The sequence below is a fragment of the Stegodyphus dumicola genome, chromosome 3 (assembly GCF_044657685.1).
Source record: "Stegodyphus dumicola isolate Sdum_Otavi_A_Nest chromosome 3, ASM4465768v1".
NCBI lineage: Eukaryota > Metazoa > Arthropoda > Arachnida > Araneae > Eresidae > Stegodyphus > Stegodyphus dumicola.
Window position 1 is genome coordinate 42,605,238 of NC_140770.1, and position 14,350 is coordinate 42,619,587.

General features: G+C 34.6%; 1 protein-coding gene across 1 annotated transcript in view; it reads left to right on the forward strand.

The window, feature by feature from the left end:
• The window catches only part of Pss (phosphatidylserine synthase 1 homolog l(3)77CDf), a 51,942-nt gene that overhangs the window by 17,866 nt on the left and 19,726 nt on the right, over window positions 1–14,350 (forward strand). Inside the window, exons 9-10 of the mRNA XM_085812806.1 lie at window positions 3,590–3,702; window positions 3,788–3,853. Of these exons, the coding sequence (XP_085668932.1) occupies window positions 3,590–3,702; window positions 3,788–3,853 (179 nt within the window). The remainder of the gene's footprint in view (window positions 1–3,589; window positions 3,703–3,787; window positions 3,854–14,350) is intronic.

Below are 14,350 nucleotides of genomic sequence, written 5' to 3' on the forward strand. Positions count from 1 at the left end.
ATAGCAGATGCTGTTATGCTAGGCTAAAATTATACTTTATTGATTCAAAAAAAATTCAGTTAATATAGCAGATTACGCTGTTCCTTAACTTTCTGATTTGATCCAGCTTACTATTTTCTGCAGGCTGTGTTATAGTTACTGCAATTTTATGAAAACTAAAGTATGAACTTTCGATTATGTCAAAAATAGTTTCTAATTCTGGAGCTGCAACAGGATCTGCAAAGCGAAAGCATGTTTTGTTGTCCATTAAAAAAAAAGTGGAATTGCTACAAAAAATGGATAAATGTATATCCCTCTCAAAATTAAGCAAGGAATATGGCATTGTAAAGTCAACTGCATATGACATAAAAGAAAAAGGATCTTTATGAATTTTTTGTGGATTCCGACACCCCCACTCGCAATGAATAACGGAAAATAATAAAATATTATTCGCTATGCTAAAAGTGATGATTGAACGGTCAGACAGAGACGCAGTGAGGGCGGAAACGGGTCCAGTGCTAATGGCTCAAGCCAAAATATTTCATGATAAAATGAACTTAAAAACTGAGTGCACATGTTCAATCAGTTAAAGAAATTGGCGCAGTATAATGGCATTAAAAATTTTAGGTTGAAAAACCTTCAGCTGATACTGAAGCTGCTAAACTATTTGCAGATGAACTCATTGAACTCTTTAATAATGGCTTGCTATCTCCAGGACAAAATTTCAGCGTTAATGAAACTGGCCTTTTCTGGCAATATTCCAGCAAAATACCTTGGCAACCTCTACAGAAAAGGTTCCAATTAGTGTTAAAAATTCCAAAGCTAGACTAACAATTTTAGTATTTTGTCTATCCTACAGATGGTACCCATGCTCAATAACTGAATAATGCTGAGGGATTTTAAAACTGAAGATTCTATATCACACACAGAGTAGCACACTACAGATGCTTCCATGTTATCTCAAAGAACTATGGCGAAGAACTGTTAATAAAAGTGATGAATAGATTTTGGTCATTTTGCCTAACATTCATAATGTATATGACCTAGCAACTCATAAAAATGGCTCTTTTAGGGGCAACTCATTTTATTTTATAAAATTGGAAGAAATTTAATGGAATTCAAAATTTAACAGACTGTTAAATTAATAGAACTATTTTCATTTATGTATTGTTAATTATTTGTCTTTATTTTCATATTTAAAAATAGTGGTTTAAGGGCAGTATCTAAGGAAGAAATAACTAACTAAAAGTACTAGATCACATAATACATAATTACCAAAATCTGTAATTAAAATCTATACCTGCCTTTTCTTGTAGCTGTCAATTTTAACCCTTGAAGTGACTAAGCTGTATACATATATGTTAAAAAGTTGTGATATCTTTAAGTATATAGACGTTCATCTTACAGTGTACCAAGATAGATAACGTTTTTTGTATATTAGAAGAAAATAAGTTGTAGAGTCATTAGGTTATTTTGAAACAGGAGACGTAAAATATTTGCAAAGCTCTCGCCGGGACTCAAACCCTGGACCTCTTGAATATGCGTATAGTTTTAATTACATTGTGAAGGCATGCAGAAAGAAGGGAGAAAATACCTTATATACTTCTTTTTTTAAAGGCGGACTGTCTATTATGGGACTCAGTTGCCAAATCTTGGTTGGGACGAATTATTGCCCACCTCCTTTTGTTAGTCCCTCATTGTGACTTGAATCCTGGATCTTTCAAATTCCTATCGAGTATGCTTCCAACTGCACCATGAAGGCATGTGGAGAGGAGGGGGAAAATACCTTATAAAGTTGAGGAACAATTTGTAGGGGAATACCACTTGCTTGTGGCCTTTTTGGGAACAATGGTTTGAGGGCAAAACTTGGCTGCTTGGAATCTTCTAGACCCATGGTGAAAGAAATTAAGAGAATTTTCATATTTGATCTATGATCTCCAGAACTACTGGATAGATTTTAATAAAAGTTGGTGTGAACATAGGTTGATATAATACAAACAAAATAAACATTCAACAGTTATAATAGACACACATGTTTGTGTGTAACATGGAAATAAGGTAGTTTATCAGTGTCTGGGGCAATTGGTCCCACTCATTCAGCAACGCTGTTTTCAGTTCCTGGATGGTTCTCGGAGGGGGGTTGCGAGTTGCAGTTCCTATTCCCAGAGCGTCCCAGACATACTCTATAGGGTTGAGGTCTGGAGACCTGGCTGGCCAATCATTCCGGTGAATATCCTCACTCTCGAGAAATTCGTCGACCATAAGAGCTCTTTGTGGCCTCGCGTTATCATCCTGTAAGATGAACTCAGGGCCCACTGCATCCCGGTAAAGGCGAACATAGGACTCCAAAACCTCATCTTTATACCTCACACCAGTCACTAAGCCTCTGTCAGAGATGTGGAGAGTTGTGCGGCCGTCCAACATGATGCCTGCCGAGACCATTCAACGCCAGCACGATAATTGTTGCTTTCGTGGACATTGGAGGGTAGGTAGCGGGTCCGTTGCTCTCTCAGTATGAAAGTACGGCGAGAATCGGTGTGTAGGCTAAAACGGGACTTGTCGGTGAACAGAACAGTCACCCGTTGCTTCGTACTCCAATCATTATGCTGCCTGCACCATGCTAATCGGACTCGCCTGTCCGTAGACATGAGCAGGACGCAAACAAACCTCTTTTATTCAGTCTTTTGGAAACGGTCACCCTTGTTTCACGGGTTCCTGTGGCTGCATACAGGTCTCGGGAGAGCTTAGAAGCTGTAACCCCTTTGTTGTGCCTCACTAAAGTGAACAAATAGCGATCTTCTTTGGCCGTCATGGCTCTTGGATGACCTTGCCTAGGCTTTCTCTTTATTAATCCAGCATCCTGAAACTGTTTCCATAGGTTACACACGTAGCTGGGCATTAAATTAAATTCTCTGCATATCTGGACTTGTGATTGGCCTGCCTCTAGCCTCCCTACAATTCTTCAGCTCATTCCATCATCTAAACGTTGGTGGATACTCATTTTTTTCTGTTCCGATGTGAATTTAACTGATTGCTGCAAGATAACACCAAGAAATTCGGCGAGGTGTGCTTAGTGAACACAATTCGTCTTACCTTCCACTCACTTATAAAGCCTGTTTTTCTGCAGGCTCTGCCTACACACATGTCTACGTTTACGTATTTACCATACAATATTTGCATTTTTATGTAGAAGCAGTGGTTTTTCCTTCAGTTATTTTAATGCAATTCGATAAAATATGCAAATTCTCTTAATTTATTTCACCAGTGTATTTTGGCTGTTAAAAAGTATAAATAGTGCACTTGCAGATGCTGGCAAAAGTTAAGTAACACACATTAAATCTGTATCTAAGTATTTCTTTTGCTGTACATATATCTATAAATAAAAAATAGCTTTTTTTAATGTTATAAATAATAAAATACCTTGAGAAAGCAGTTATGTATTTAATGCTTGGATTTTGGTATTGTATATAAAAAGAAGTCAAAAGGTGGGAATACCTTTGTATTAAATATGTAAATTTACTAAGGAAAATATTAATTTATCTGATATTATGCTTTTTTTTTTGTCTGAAATCAACTCAAATTACATTTTTACCTGAAAGTTATTTTAAAGGTTACCGAGTTGAATACATTCTTCTTGAAACATATATTTGAAATTCCACCTGGTCATCCTCTAAGTGTTGGAAGAATTGCCTTAATTGGTCTAATAGTGGCTCCTACACTAAGGTAAGTTGCTAGCTCTGTCCTTCATTGTGAAATATGGTTCCAGCAGGAGTGTGTATGGTTTTTAATAAACAAAATTTCATTACAGACAGTACTACAGTTATGTGACTGATCCCAGGTGTAAAAGAGTTGGCACACAGTGCTGGGTTTTTGGGTGAGTTAGAATTTATTTTTCTATAAAGCACTAAAATTAAATTTTTATCTTCTTGTTTTTCTAATTATTGCTGCATTAATATATTTTATTTTTTACTTTCATTTTTGAACTGGCATAAAAATAAAAATGCAATTAATGCAAAAATATGTTAATTCTTTAAATAATTTAATTAAAATATTCATTTGTGTATGAAAAAATAAATGTTTGTGAAAGCCCCCCCCCCTTTTTCTTACTTCTTTTTTGAAATAATACGTATTTGAGTCAGTACGTATTTTTTATGTATAAAAGAAGTACTTCGCTGAGTGTTGAATTTTTAATGAAAAATCATGAGCCAGTTACTGAACGAAATTTTAACGCATTGTAAATTGAAAACAACTGAACTCGTTTTGTGCATATTGTTATTAAAGCATGGGAAATGACTGAACTCATTTTGCACAGATAGTTATTAAAACAGGATTGCCATGCTACCTGGAAAACCAGAAAAAGGGAATTTAAAAATTGACCAAAAAATTCAGGGAAAAGTCAAGGAATTTAAATATTTTGGTCTAAATATGGAAAAGTAGGAGAAATTCATATGGGGATGACACCCACCCCTCAAAAGTGAGTTTGCTTCGACGTTGGAAGCAATCACTTTCTTGGCGAATTGTGTGTCGCGGAGCATCATTCGGGCAGCTGGCGTAAAGCCAATTTTTGCAGCTCTGATTAGATTGTCTTTTAGAAATGCAAAGCAAGTTTCCAGTAACCTTGAGAATCAAGAGAATAGCATGAGCATATGAAGTGCATGTTGAACTAAACAAAATACTTGTTCTTGTATAAAACAAAATCGATTTAATCCTAATATATGGTACCAGCAAAGTTAGAATCAAAGAATATGTATTGTTAAGAAGGAAAACTGCTCCGTTCCAACGTAGAGGGAAACAGCTGCGCATGCACGAAATATCTTGCCAAAGTTCGAAGCCGGTGCCGAAGTTCAAAGGTCAAAAGTTCATATAATGAATTTCGTTTAAAATTTCTTTAAACTTTAAAGCAAGAGAAAGTATTTTTTCATTCAAGTAAGTTAATTAATGGATTGATTATTTTGAGGAATAAAAAAAAAAAAACTTCGAAAATCCGTGTTTAAATTATTGCGAAAAATCAAAGAAAAAAATTTTGTCAAAGAATATTTCTTCTTAACTCGTGTTCCTGAATTTCCTGCACATATCGCAGAGAGGGAAATTCTGGCCGTCAGGTTCCATTGGCAAATCCTTTGGTGAGTTTTCCCGTCACTTTCTAGCGGCGTAATAGCATTACGTTTATGGAACCTTTCCTTGTTTACATAGACGTTCTTTGGTTAGAATAAACTCCACATATTCTATTCTAACTTCCATGTCCGGTACACACGGGATATGGTGCTATTATGATGAGCAGTAAACGGGTCATTTTAATGTTGGCGACAATTTTCAAATTCTTGCCCAAGGCCTTACCAACATATACTAGGATTTTACCACAAAATCTTTTAAGCCTTTTTTTCCCTTTTAACAAATGCCTTATTTGTCATTTTGCAGTAAAATAAAAAAATAGTAATCAGTCATCTAGGCTAACCGTTAAATATAACTATATTCGCTAAAATATTGTTGATTGTTCCAATTAAGTTTTTAAGTAATTATCTTTATTTTTGTTATCCGTATCATTTAATGCTGCTTCTTCCCTCTAAATTTATTATTAGTAAATAATGCATTCAAGTGTCAGGAAAATTTTCTCTGGCAAAATCATGAAATTAATTCTAGCAGCATGATGACATGCTATTATGAAATTTAATGCACATATTTTTTCGTATGTATGCTGCTGAATAAATATAAAATACCTTAATTTATTTTAAAATGTAATTACATTTCTTTTGTTTAGCTGCAAAATGTCTTCAAAAAAAGACATTTTTTAATCCAGATTGGGCAGATTCTAATCTTAATCTTCAGCGGAGAAAACAATTCCTTTTATATAGTTAAAATAGTAATGCTTTGGGGATTATATAATATATATATATATATATATAAAGTCGTATGTAATTGACAAATTTTTGTGTTCTCAAGTAATACCATAATTAATTTACCTCTTAGCACAGCCAATGTGCATTATGTGTATAGACTGGAATTTTCTTAAAACACACCTGGAAAAGTCAGGGAATTTTATTCTCCTGTTTGAGTGGCAACCCTGTTAAAATACGGGTGATGACAAAACTCATGTCTACGAATTATGTGTGATTATTTTTGGTTACAAAGTGATACTTTTACAATGACTTTTTTATAGAAAATTCCTGAAAAGGGACCATAATAGAGCAGAATGTAATGCTAAAGAATTGTGTGCAGACAGTTTGACATATTATTCCTGGGACAATGAGCTCACTGATGATGATTCTAGTAATGAAGGAATTATACAGAATAATAAGACGTTTTCCTTACCAAGAATTCAAGCAGTTCTGGTTGAAGCCTGGATTTAGATGATTCTGAAAAGGAATTGTTGTGAGTAGATAATCCAAGATAATCTTCTAAGAGTTTTTAGGCCACTCATGAATAAATATAGAAAACATTTCAGATAGTGTACTATATACAGGGTGTATCAGTACAGCATTGACAAACTTTCAGGAGAGACGGAGTATGCCTAGACAATGCACAATTACATAGCCGTTTATCTCAATGTAGGCATTATCTTCCCAAATTGGCGAGATAGTGACAAACTGGCAGTGGTTTTGGTGACTAATTTTTTTTTTTTTTTTTTTTTTTTTTTTTGCTAAACAGCCATTTGACAACATTTTGGTCCAATCCTTTAGTAATTGTAACTGGTTCTATCACTATTCATATGTAGCCCTGTGTAACTGTAATTGTGTATGCCTTCCAGAAATTTTGAGGAATCGAAGGTACTGGAAAATTTCTGGCAGTCGAGGGAAAACTATATAAGACTGGAGTGGGGCATCAGTTCTGGTCCTGGATGGGATTTCCAAGCTAAGGCCTACTATCTTGCTGCTTTTCTGAGAGCAAATGCTGCGGATTTCGTCCAGACTATGCCTCAAAAGCTAGAGGCTAGACTTTGGAGCTCTCTTTGGTGCATCGGAGCTGCACATTTGGCAAGATATATTTAAAAGTTTATAGCAGGCTTTAGTTAAAATCTCACCAAAGAAGTCCATGGAAATGCTTAAAGAGCTCATATATCCTATCCGTGCAGTATTTCATCAATGGTGTTTAGGATCCTGAGAAACAGAACATCCTGTAACTCCCAGATGTCAAGGTTCTAAAAACTGCTTTGTACACCATGAAACTCTAGGCAGCTTAGCAAACGAGCCATAGAAACCACCACCCAATCAAAGCTGATCTTGTCCAGGAGTTAATGGGTCAACTGATCTAGGCAATTTAACCAGGTACGTCAATGCCTTGAGACTGAATAGGAGTGGCAAGAAATTGACCCTAAAGTGCTAGAACTGTGGTGGTAAAGGCCACATATGAAAGAACTGCAGAACACCTCAAGGCACTTGTGTTAAGACTACTTCCAACAAAGTAGAGAGAAATTAGTCGCCATTTTGTGAGTTGGAGGTTGCCAGATATTGAAAAGCTTCATTTTAAAGTTCTTCAGATTTCTGCAGTGACTTGTAGCAGAAATAGACTCTTCATAATAGGACATACAAATTGAGTTCTTTGTAATATAACCATCTATCCAGGAACCATTGTTACTATCATTCAGAAAGATTTGCATCAACAACTGGAAGGTAAACTCATCTGGACGATGCCTTATCTGGACGATGCCCTCCAGAATGTGTCCTGTGATAAAATCGGCATGAGTGGAAAGTTAAATGTTAACATCACATTTGGAAGTGCTACTTATCAACACATGCCATGTGTGGCAAATATTGCAGATCTTTGCATACTCGGATTACATTTTCTAAGGGAAACTGTATTCTGCTTCTGAGAACATAAGTCTGTTCAAAATTAACACTCTGAGCATTACGGGTTTAGCCTTGAAATTTAAAAGTTCCTCAAAATGTCATGAATAAGTGATATTTTCTTGATTTTAATTAAAAAATGACTCTTTCATTTTGTACCTTGATTCCTTTTCTTCCAATATACATCCAAACTGAAATCAGATACATTAAAAGCTAGCAGAAATTTTCATGTATGTAGCGTATTCGGAAACTAAGTACCGTTTCATTCTAGCGTCGTCGCAGCACTGTGGTAGGCATCCCGTGAATGCGCACTAGTCTTTCTTGTTCACTGACTTTCAATTGTCTCCATTTTAGTTGTTCTATGTTGTGTTTTCAGTTTGCTGTGCACATTCAAAATGTTTAAGACAATTAGTTCTCCCGCTGACTGTGAGATTCATGCCGTGATTAAATTTTTGAACGTGAGGAATGTTAAACCGGCTGAAATTTATCGTCAAGGGACAGAAGTTTACGGTGAATACGCGATAAGTAATGGAATGGTGAGAAAGTAGGTAAGAATGTTTAATGCAGGTCGAACAAATGTCCATGTCGAGGCTCGGAGTGGTCGGCCTTCTCTTGTCACCGATGATTTGGTAAGGAAAGTTGATGAAGCAATTCATGAGAACAGACGCTTCACAATGACAACTCTTTCAGAGACATTTCCAGAAATTTCACGTACTGTTTTGTTCGAAATTGTGTCTGACCGCTTGAATTATCGCAAACTGTGTTCCGGATGGGTTCCAAAAAGGCTCACTGATGTTCACAAAACAAAGCGACGTGGTAGTGCCCTGGCATTTCTCATGCAGTACAGTGATGAGGAAGAAAACTTTTTAAACAAAATTGTGACTGGTGATGAAACTTGGGTGTGTCATTTCACACCAGAATCGAAACAACAATTGATGAAGTGGAGACACACTCATTCTCCGAAAAAACAAAAGTTCAAAGTGACAATGTCATCACAAAAAATCATATGCACTGTCTTCTGGGATAAGAAAGGCGTTTTGATTACTGAATTTCTTCTCAGAGGTGAAACCATTAATGCAACATGATATTGTGAGACTTTAACAAAACTAAGGCGTGCCATTCAAAACAAACGAAGAGGAATGCTCAGTAAAGGAATTGTGTTGATCCATGACAATGCTTGGCCCCATACTGCTGGTATCACTCAATTGTTAATTCGACAGTTTCATTAGGAGCAGTTTGATCACCCGCCATACAGCCCGGACTTGATGCCGTCCGACTATCACTTGTTCCTGCACATGAAGCGCGAGCTTGGTGGCAAGTGCTTTGGATCTGACGATGACACGAAAAATGCTGTGGAGTCGGGGTTATCGAAACTGGCGGGAAGTTCCTTTGACAATGGTATACAAAAACTGGTCACCCGCTATGACATGTGTTTGATCATTGGCGGAAACTATGTTGAAAAATAGTTTAAGACATGTATTTTCATGTAAAAATTAAATTGGATTCGAAAAAATTGTTTTACTATTTTTTTTTTTTTTCCAAAACCATACTTAGTTTTTCCGAATACGCCTCGTGTAATGAATGTGGAAGGCAACCTTCTGTATGGAATTTTCCGGCCTTAACGTTAAGAGGGTTAAAGGTGAAAGAGTTAAATCCGTCCACCAAATAACAGCATATGACGATATCATATTACTTGCAAGAACAGAACTTTTACTACCTGTATTTATAGCTAAAAACGGAAATTTCATGTATGGGATAATGGAATATCCTAAAAACTGTAGCACCCTGAAGGGAGTGCTAGTGGTCTTAGACCTCCTTAACCTATCAAGAACTGTCATGCCTGTGAGAGTTAACAATATAAGTGATTAGGCGAAAGTGATTAGGAAGGGTGAAATGGTAGCAGCATGTACTACAATGACCTATGTTAAACGAACCAGTAAATTCTCCAGATTGTGTCTTCAGACACCTAACATCGGAGTTATTATAGAAAGCACTACTAACCTGTGAAGAGAGGAATGCTGTAGAATGTGTAATTCAAAAATTTCAAGATGTTTTCTTCTGCACATCTTCTGACATAGGTTGAACAAGTTTGTGTAGAATTGATGTTGGGGATCATCTTCCAATCAAGCAGCATCCAAGTATACTATTTGTCAAGAAGGAAAGGAAAACTTCTAACGGACATGCAAGAAAGCAATGCTATTGAACCTTCAGCAAGTCCTTAGGCCTGGTCAGAAAGGAAAATTGTTCAAATAGATTTTACATTGTCTATTGCTTTTTGAGCGACATCATGAATAAAGGCAGCTACCTTTTCTCTTGGATTGATGGCATTTTCTGGAAGCAAGTGGTTTTCTTTAGCAATAATTGATTTAACACTAGAATTACGGCAACTGTCATTTTGACTGTAATCCCATTTTAATTAGATATCATTCTTTATTTCTTTATTTATAACTTTGATATTTGTTTGACTTTCTAAAAGCTTATGAATATTACAGGATATTCTTTTTTGTTCATTTTAAATAATTATTTTCACTAGGATTATTGTTTATACTTAAAATTACACCTATCTGTCATTTTGACTGTATCCAGAAAATCTTTCTCATTATTTTTATGACTTTTTGTAAGCTATTTTCAGTTTGTTGATGGATAAACAAGTGAATTTCTGGTAAGGAAGATTGCATATTATTTTACAAAAGTGAGTGGTCAGGGAAGGAGGGGAGAATAAAAACACCTGCTTAGAATTTTTGCTCGCCATGTGTCTGCGTATTTCTCTTGTGTAAGAAAGGTTATTTTTCAGTAGACACAAATGTACTTTACTTCATTTGGATAGTTCTGTTGTTGTGACCTGTATATGTCACGTATAAGCGTTGGCAGAAAATATCTAATGAAGGAAGAGATTCTGAAAATCTTTTCTGATGTTAAATCTGCTTCATACCGATTGCAAACTAATCCGTTTGCCCTTGTTTCAGATGTTTGAAATGTCTTTATAGAAAACTGCTTGAAATGTTATAAACCAGGCGAAAATATTACAGTGGATAAACAATTGTTTCCTAATGAAAACCAGATCCCGATTTATTCAGTACATGCCTAAAAAGCCGGACATATTCGGAATAAATTTTGGCTTGCTACTGTTGTGCATGAAAATATTTGCTGAATGAATTTCCGTATTTTGGAAAAGACCAGCTGGAGAAGCAGTAGGTGAATATGCAGCTTTACTCATTAAAATCCTCATCCAGACGTTGGGCAGTTCCAAGTTTTTTTAATATTCTTGATTTGGCCGCAATAAATGCGTGGATAATTTATAAGGAAACGGATGAATATGAGAAAATCAGCCGTCATGATTTTATTTTGAATACGGTTGAGAAGCTCCGAAAGATGTACATTTCATCCAAAATTCGGAAACTTTCTGTTTCTGACGAAAAGAGAGTTGATACTTACATCAACCCTTCCTGTAAGCATAAGCAATGCTAAATAAATGCATGCAGAAGCAACACAACTTTGAATCCTTGTGAATACTATAAAAAATATGTTTGTGGAACTTGTACAGGTAAAATTAAAAAATTAGTAATCTGTATGCACTGCAAAGCTGAATAGTGCAATTACTAATATGTGTAATTTTTAATGTATTTATTTCGTATTGAAAATTTTTGAGGCAATTTTGTTAAATGATAAAAAGTTTTAAAATATCTAGAGTGATTCCCCCCCTTTTAGCTCTTTGATATATTAAATTATCCTTCAATTAATACATTTACTCACTTTATTTTGTTTATTGTTGTATGTATTTACTCAATTTACTTATTAAACAAGCAATATTTATCATTATAAGCAGTAACTTTGCATAATATTAGCAAAAGGTGGGCATTTTCTTTTATTTGGAACAAGTGATCGAAATGACTGCTGATCGTAGTTACAGCTATACGGCATCCCTGATGATCGAAAAAAGATGACATTTACTCCTGGATGAGAACTTTAGCAGTTCAAGGTGATGCAATATGCTGGCCATATTCGAATGCCTATGACTTGCCTCTAATCCATTTAATAAGCAAAGAGGCTAATTTTAATTTATTAAAGTATCTAAAAAGAGTGTGGTTATTATTATTTGATTTGGTGTTATGTGGGTTATTGTGTTTTAACGCAGATGATGTTTTTATGATTTTATCTGCTTTTACATTTCATTTTGTTTGTTGAATTTTATGCATAATTATATCTTAGCATAATGTTATGTTCATGAATTCATGTTTATATATATTTATAAAGTTTCAATAAAGTAAGAATTAATAAAACCTAATTTCAGTGCAGTATAAGGACTTCTGGTTTTGCATCAGTAATTTTTTTAACCTAACTATGAGAGACTGTGTAGATCATGTTTGATAATAATTTAATGAGTATACTTATTACTAAATATACAAAACAAACAAACAAAACAAAAAAACCTGCAATTTTTATCATTTTTGGCAATGTAGTACTGATGTGATAAGAGGCTTCAACAGCACCTTCATTAGTACAACCAGAAGACAAGTATATAACTATATTACATTTATTTTATTTTTAAGCAAACATTTTTTTTAAAAAAAGGTCAGATTTTTGTCTTTAAAATCTGGATGTTTAGTATGTAAATTACAGAAGTGAAATGAAAGCTTCATGCTGTTGTTAGACAGCTTAATTGTTGTATTCACAATATCTTATCGAGTGGGGGGAAATTACAGTTGCGAAAAATTAAAGCCTGTTTTGGAAATACTGACTTCTTGCTGCTAAATATGTAGAAATTGGTGAAAAGAAATTCTATAAAAAAACAGTATTACTGTTCAGTATTTCCATGTAAGAATAATTAAAGAATCATAATTTATGCTGGTTTCTATTAATTGTTAAATCTGAAAAATATCTTAGTACCAGTACTTGCTATTACTTAGTAGCAGTACTTGTTTATTTTAGTAGGAAGGCTCAAAATGACAGAATGTTCTAATATATTTTTAAAACCTATCTATAAAATGAAGTATTGTATTTGCTATAGTTGCTTTGCTTAACCCTTCAATGCATGGTGATGCATATATGAATCATACCAATTTTTACTGAATTTAGCATTAAAAAAATTGCAAAGCAGATGGTTTACTTGGGATGATTTTTATCTTATAAATCCATATCAGTGTTTAGCTGTTCTTTTCTCAAGTAAGTGGCAGAATAAAACTATATATTCTTTATTTCATTAATGCCAAGAACAGAGAATTCATTTCTGTTTTTTCAATGGTCAAGCTAACTTTGTATTATTCATAAATTCAATAGCAGGGGCTTAAAAATTTTACTCTGTATAACTAAAGGTATGTACTTTGCATTTCTCTTATTAAGATTAAACCACAGAATTGTTTTAAAATGAAATATTTCAATTTTTCTGTTTGATTCATATATGCATCACTATGCATTTATGATTAGGCTTCACTTAGAGGGCAGTTTGATGCATATATGAATCAGGTTAAAATTTAGAATATATTTTTAATTATAAGACTTCATAATACCCTTTATTTCATGCTTATTTTTATATCAGCAATACCCACTTGATATTTGCAGGCATTGTTGTTGTTTAGAGTCTTAAAATATTAATTGTATGTCTTTAATTATGTAGCATGGGCATTGTTTGTTTTGAAAATTCCTTTGATGATGATGATGATTTTTCTTATTTATATTCATTTACCAGGTAATTGTTTTCAAACCATTTTTTATGTGGATTCGATGGATCTGCTCACAAGTTTAAGGTATACTCAGGCTAAGAAAATCTACTTCACAATTGAGAAGAGAGAGGCAGAACTGGGCGTCAGTAAAAATATTGTGGTTAAATTTTGTAGAGAGATTTTGTAGAGAAAATTTCAAAATGTATTTCAACATTTTTATACTTCAATTGACATAATGAAGCATTTAGCTGATGAGGGCATTTCTTTGTTTGGGAACTATACGTAGGAACAGAATTCCAGGTTGCAAGTTCCCTACAGATAAGCAACTGAAGAAAGAGTCGAGGGTAAAAAGCTTTGGGTACATTGTAAACTGTCGTGGAAATGAAATATATATTTTAGTGTGGAAAGACAATAAGAATGTGCTCCTGTGTCTATGTTTGCTGGGAAACACCCCATCAAACAGATATATAGATTTAAGAGGAAGAAAAAGTTACTGTGGACTGTTCCAAATGTTGTGAAATGATACAACAAACATATGGGAGGAGTAGATCTGCTGGATAACCATACAGAAAGATGTCAAATAATTCTTAGATCAAGAAAGTGGTATATGAGACTTTTTTACTACTTCTTAGACCTTGTGGTCATAAATGCATGGTTGCTGTACAAAAAAAATCTCTCCAGAATGGAGCCAACCCTACAGATTTGCTAAACCTGGCCACCTTTCAGGTTGCGCTATCTGTTGGACTGTGCAAAATGGGTGAAGGTTCAGTTCCTAAGCGTGGAAGACCGAGCAGTCTTTTACAAAATGATTACAATATGAACAGACAGAGAGGCTCTGCATCAAACATTCCCTCAACCTGCATCAGACAGGATAAAATTCAACATGTTCCCCATATAGAAAGAAAATGTTGTAAAATTCCAAACATTTAT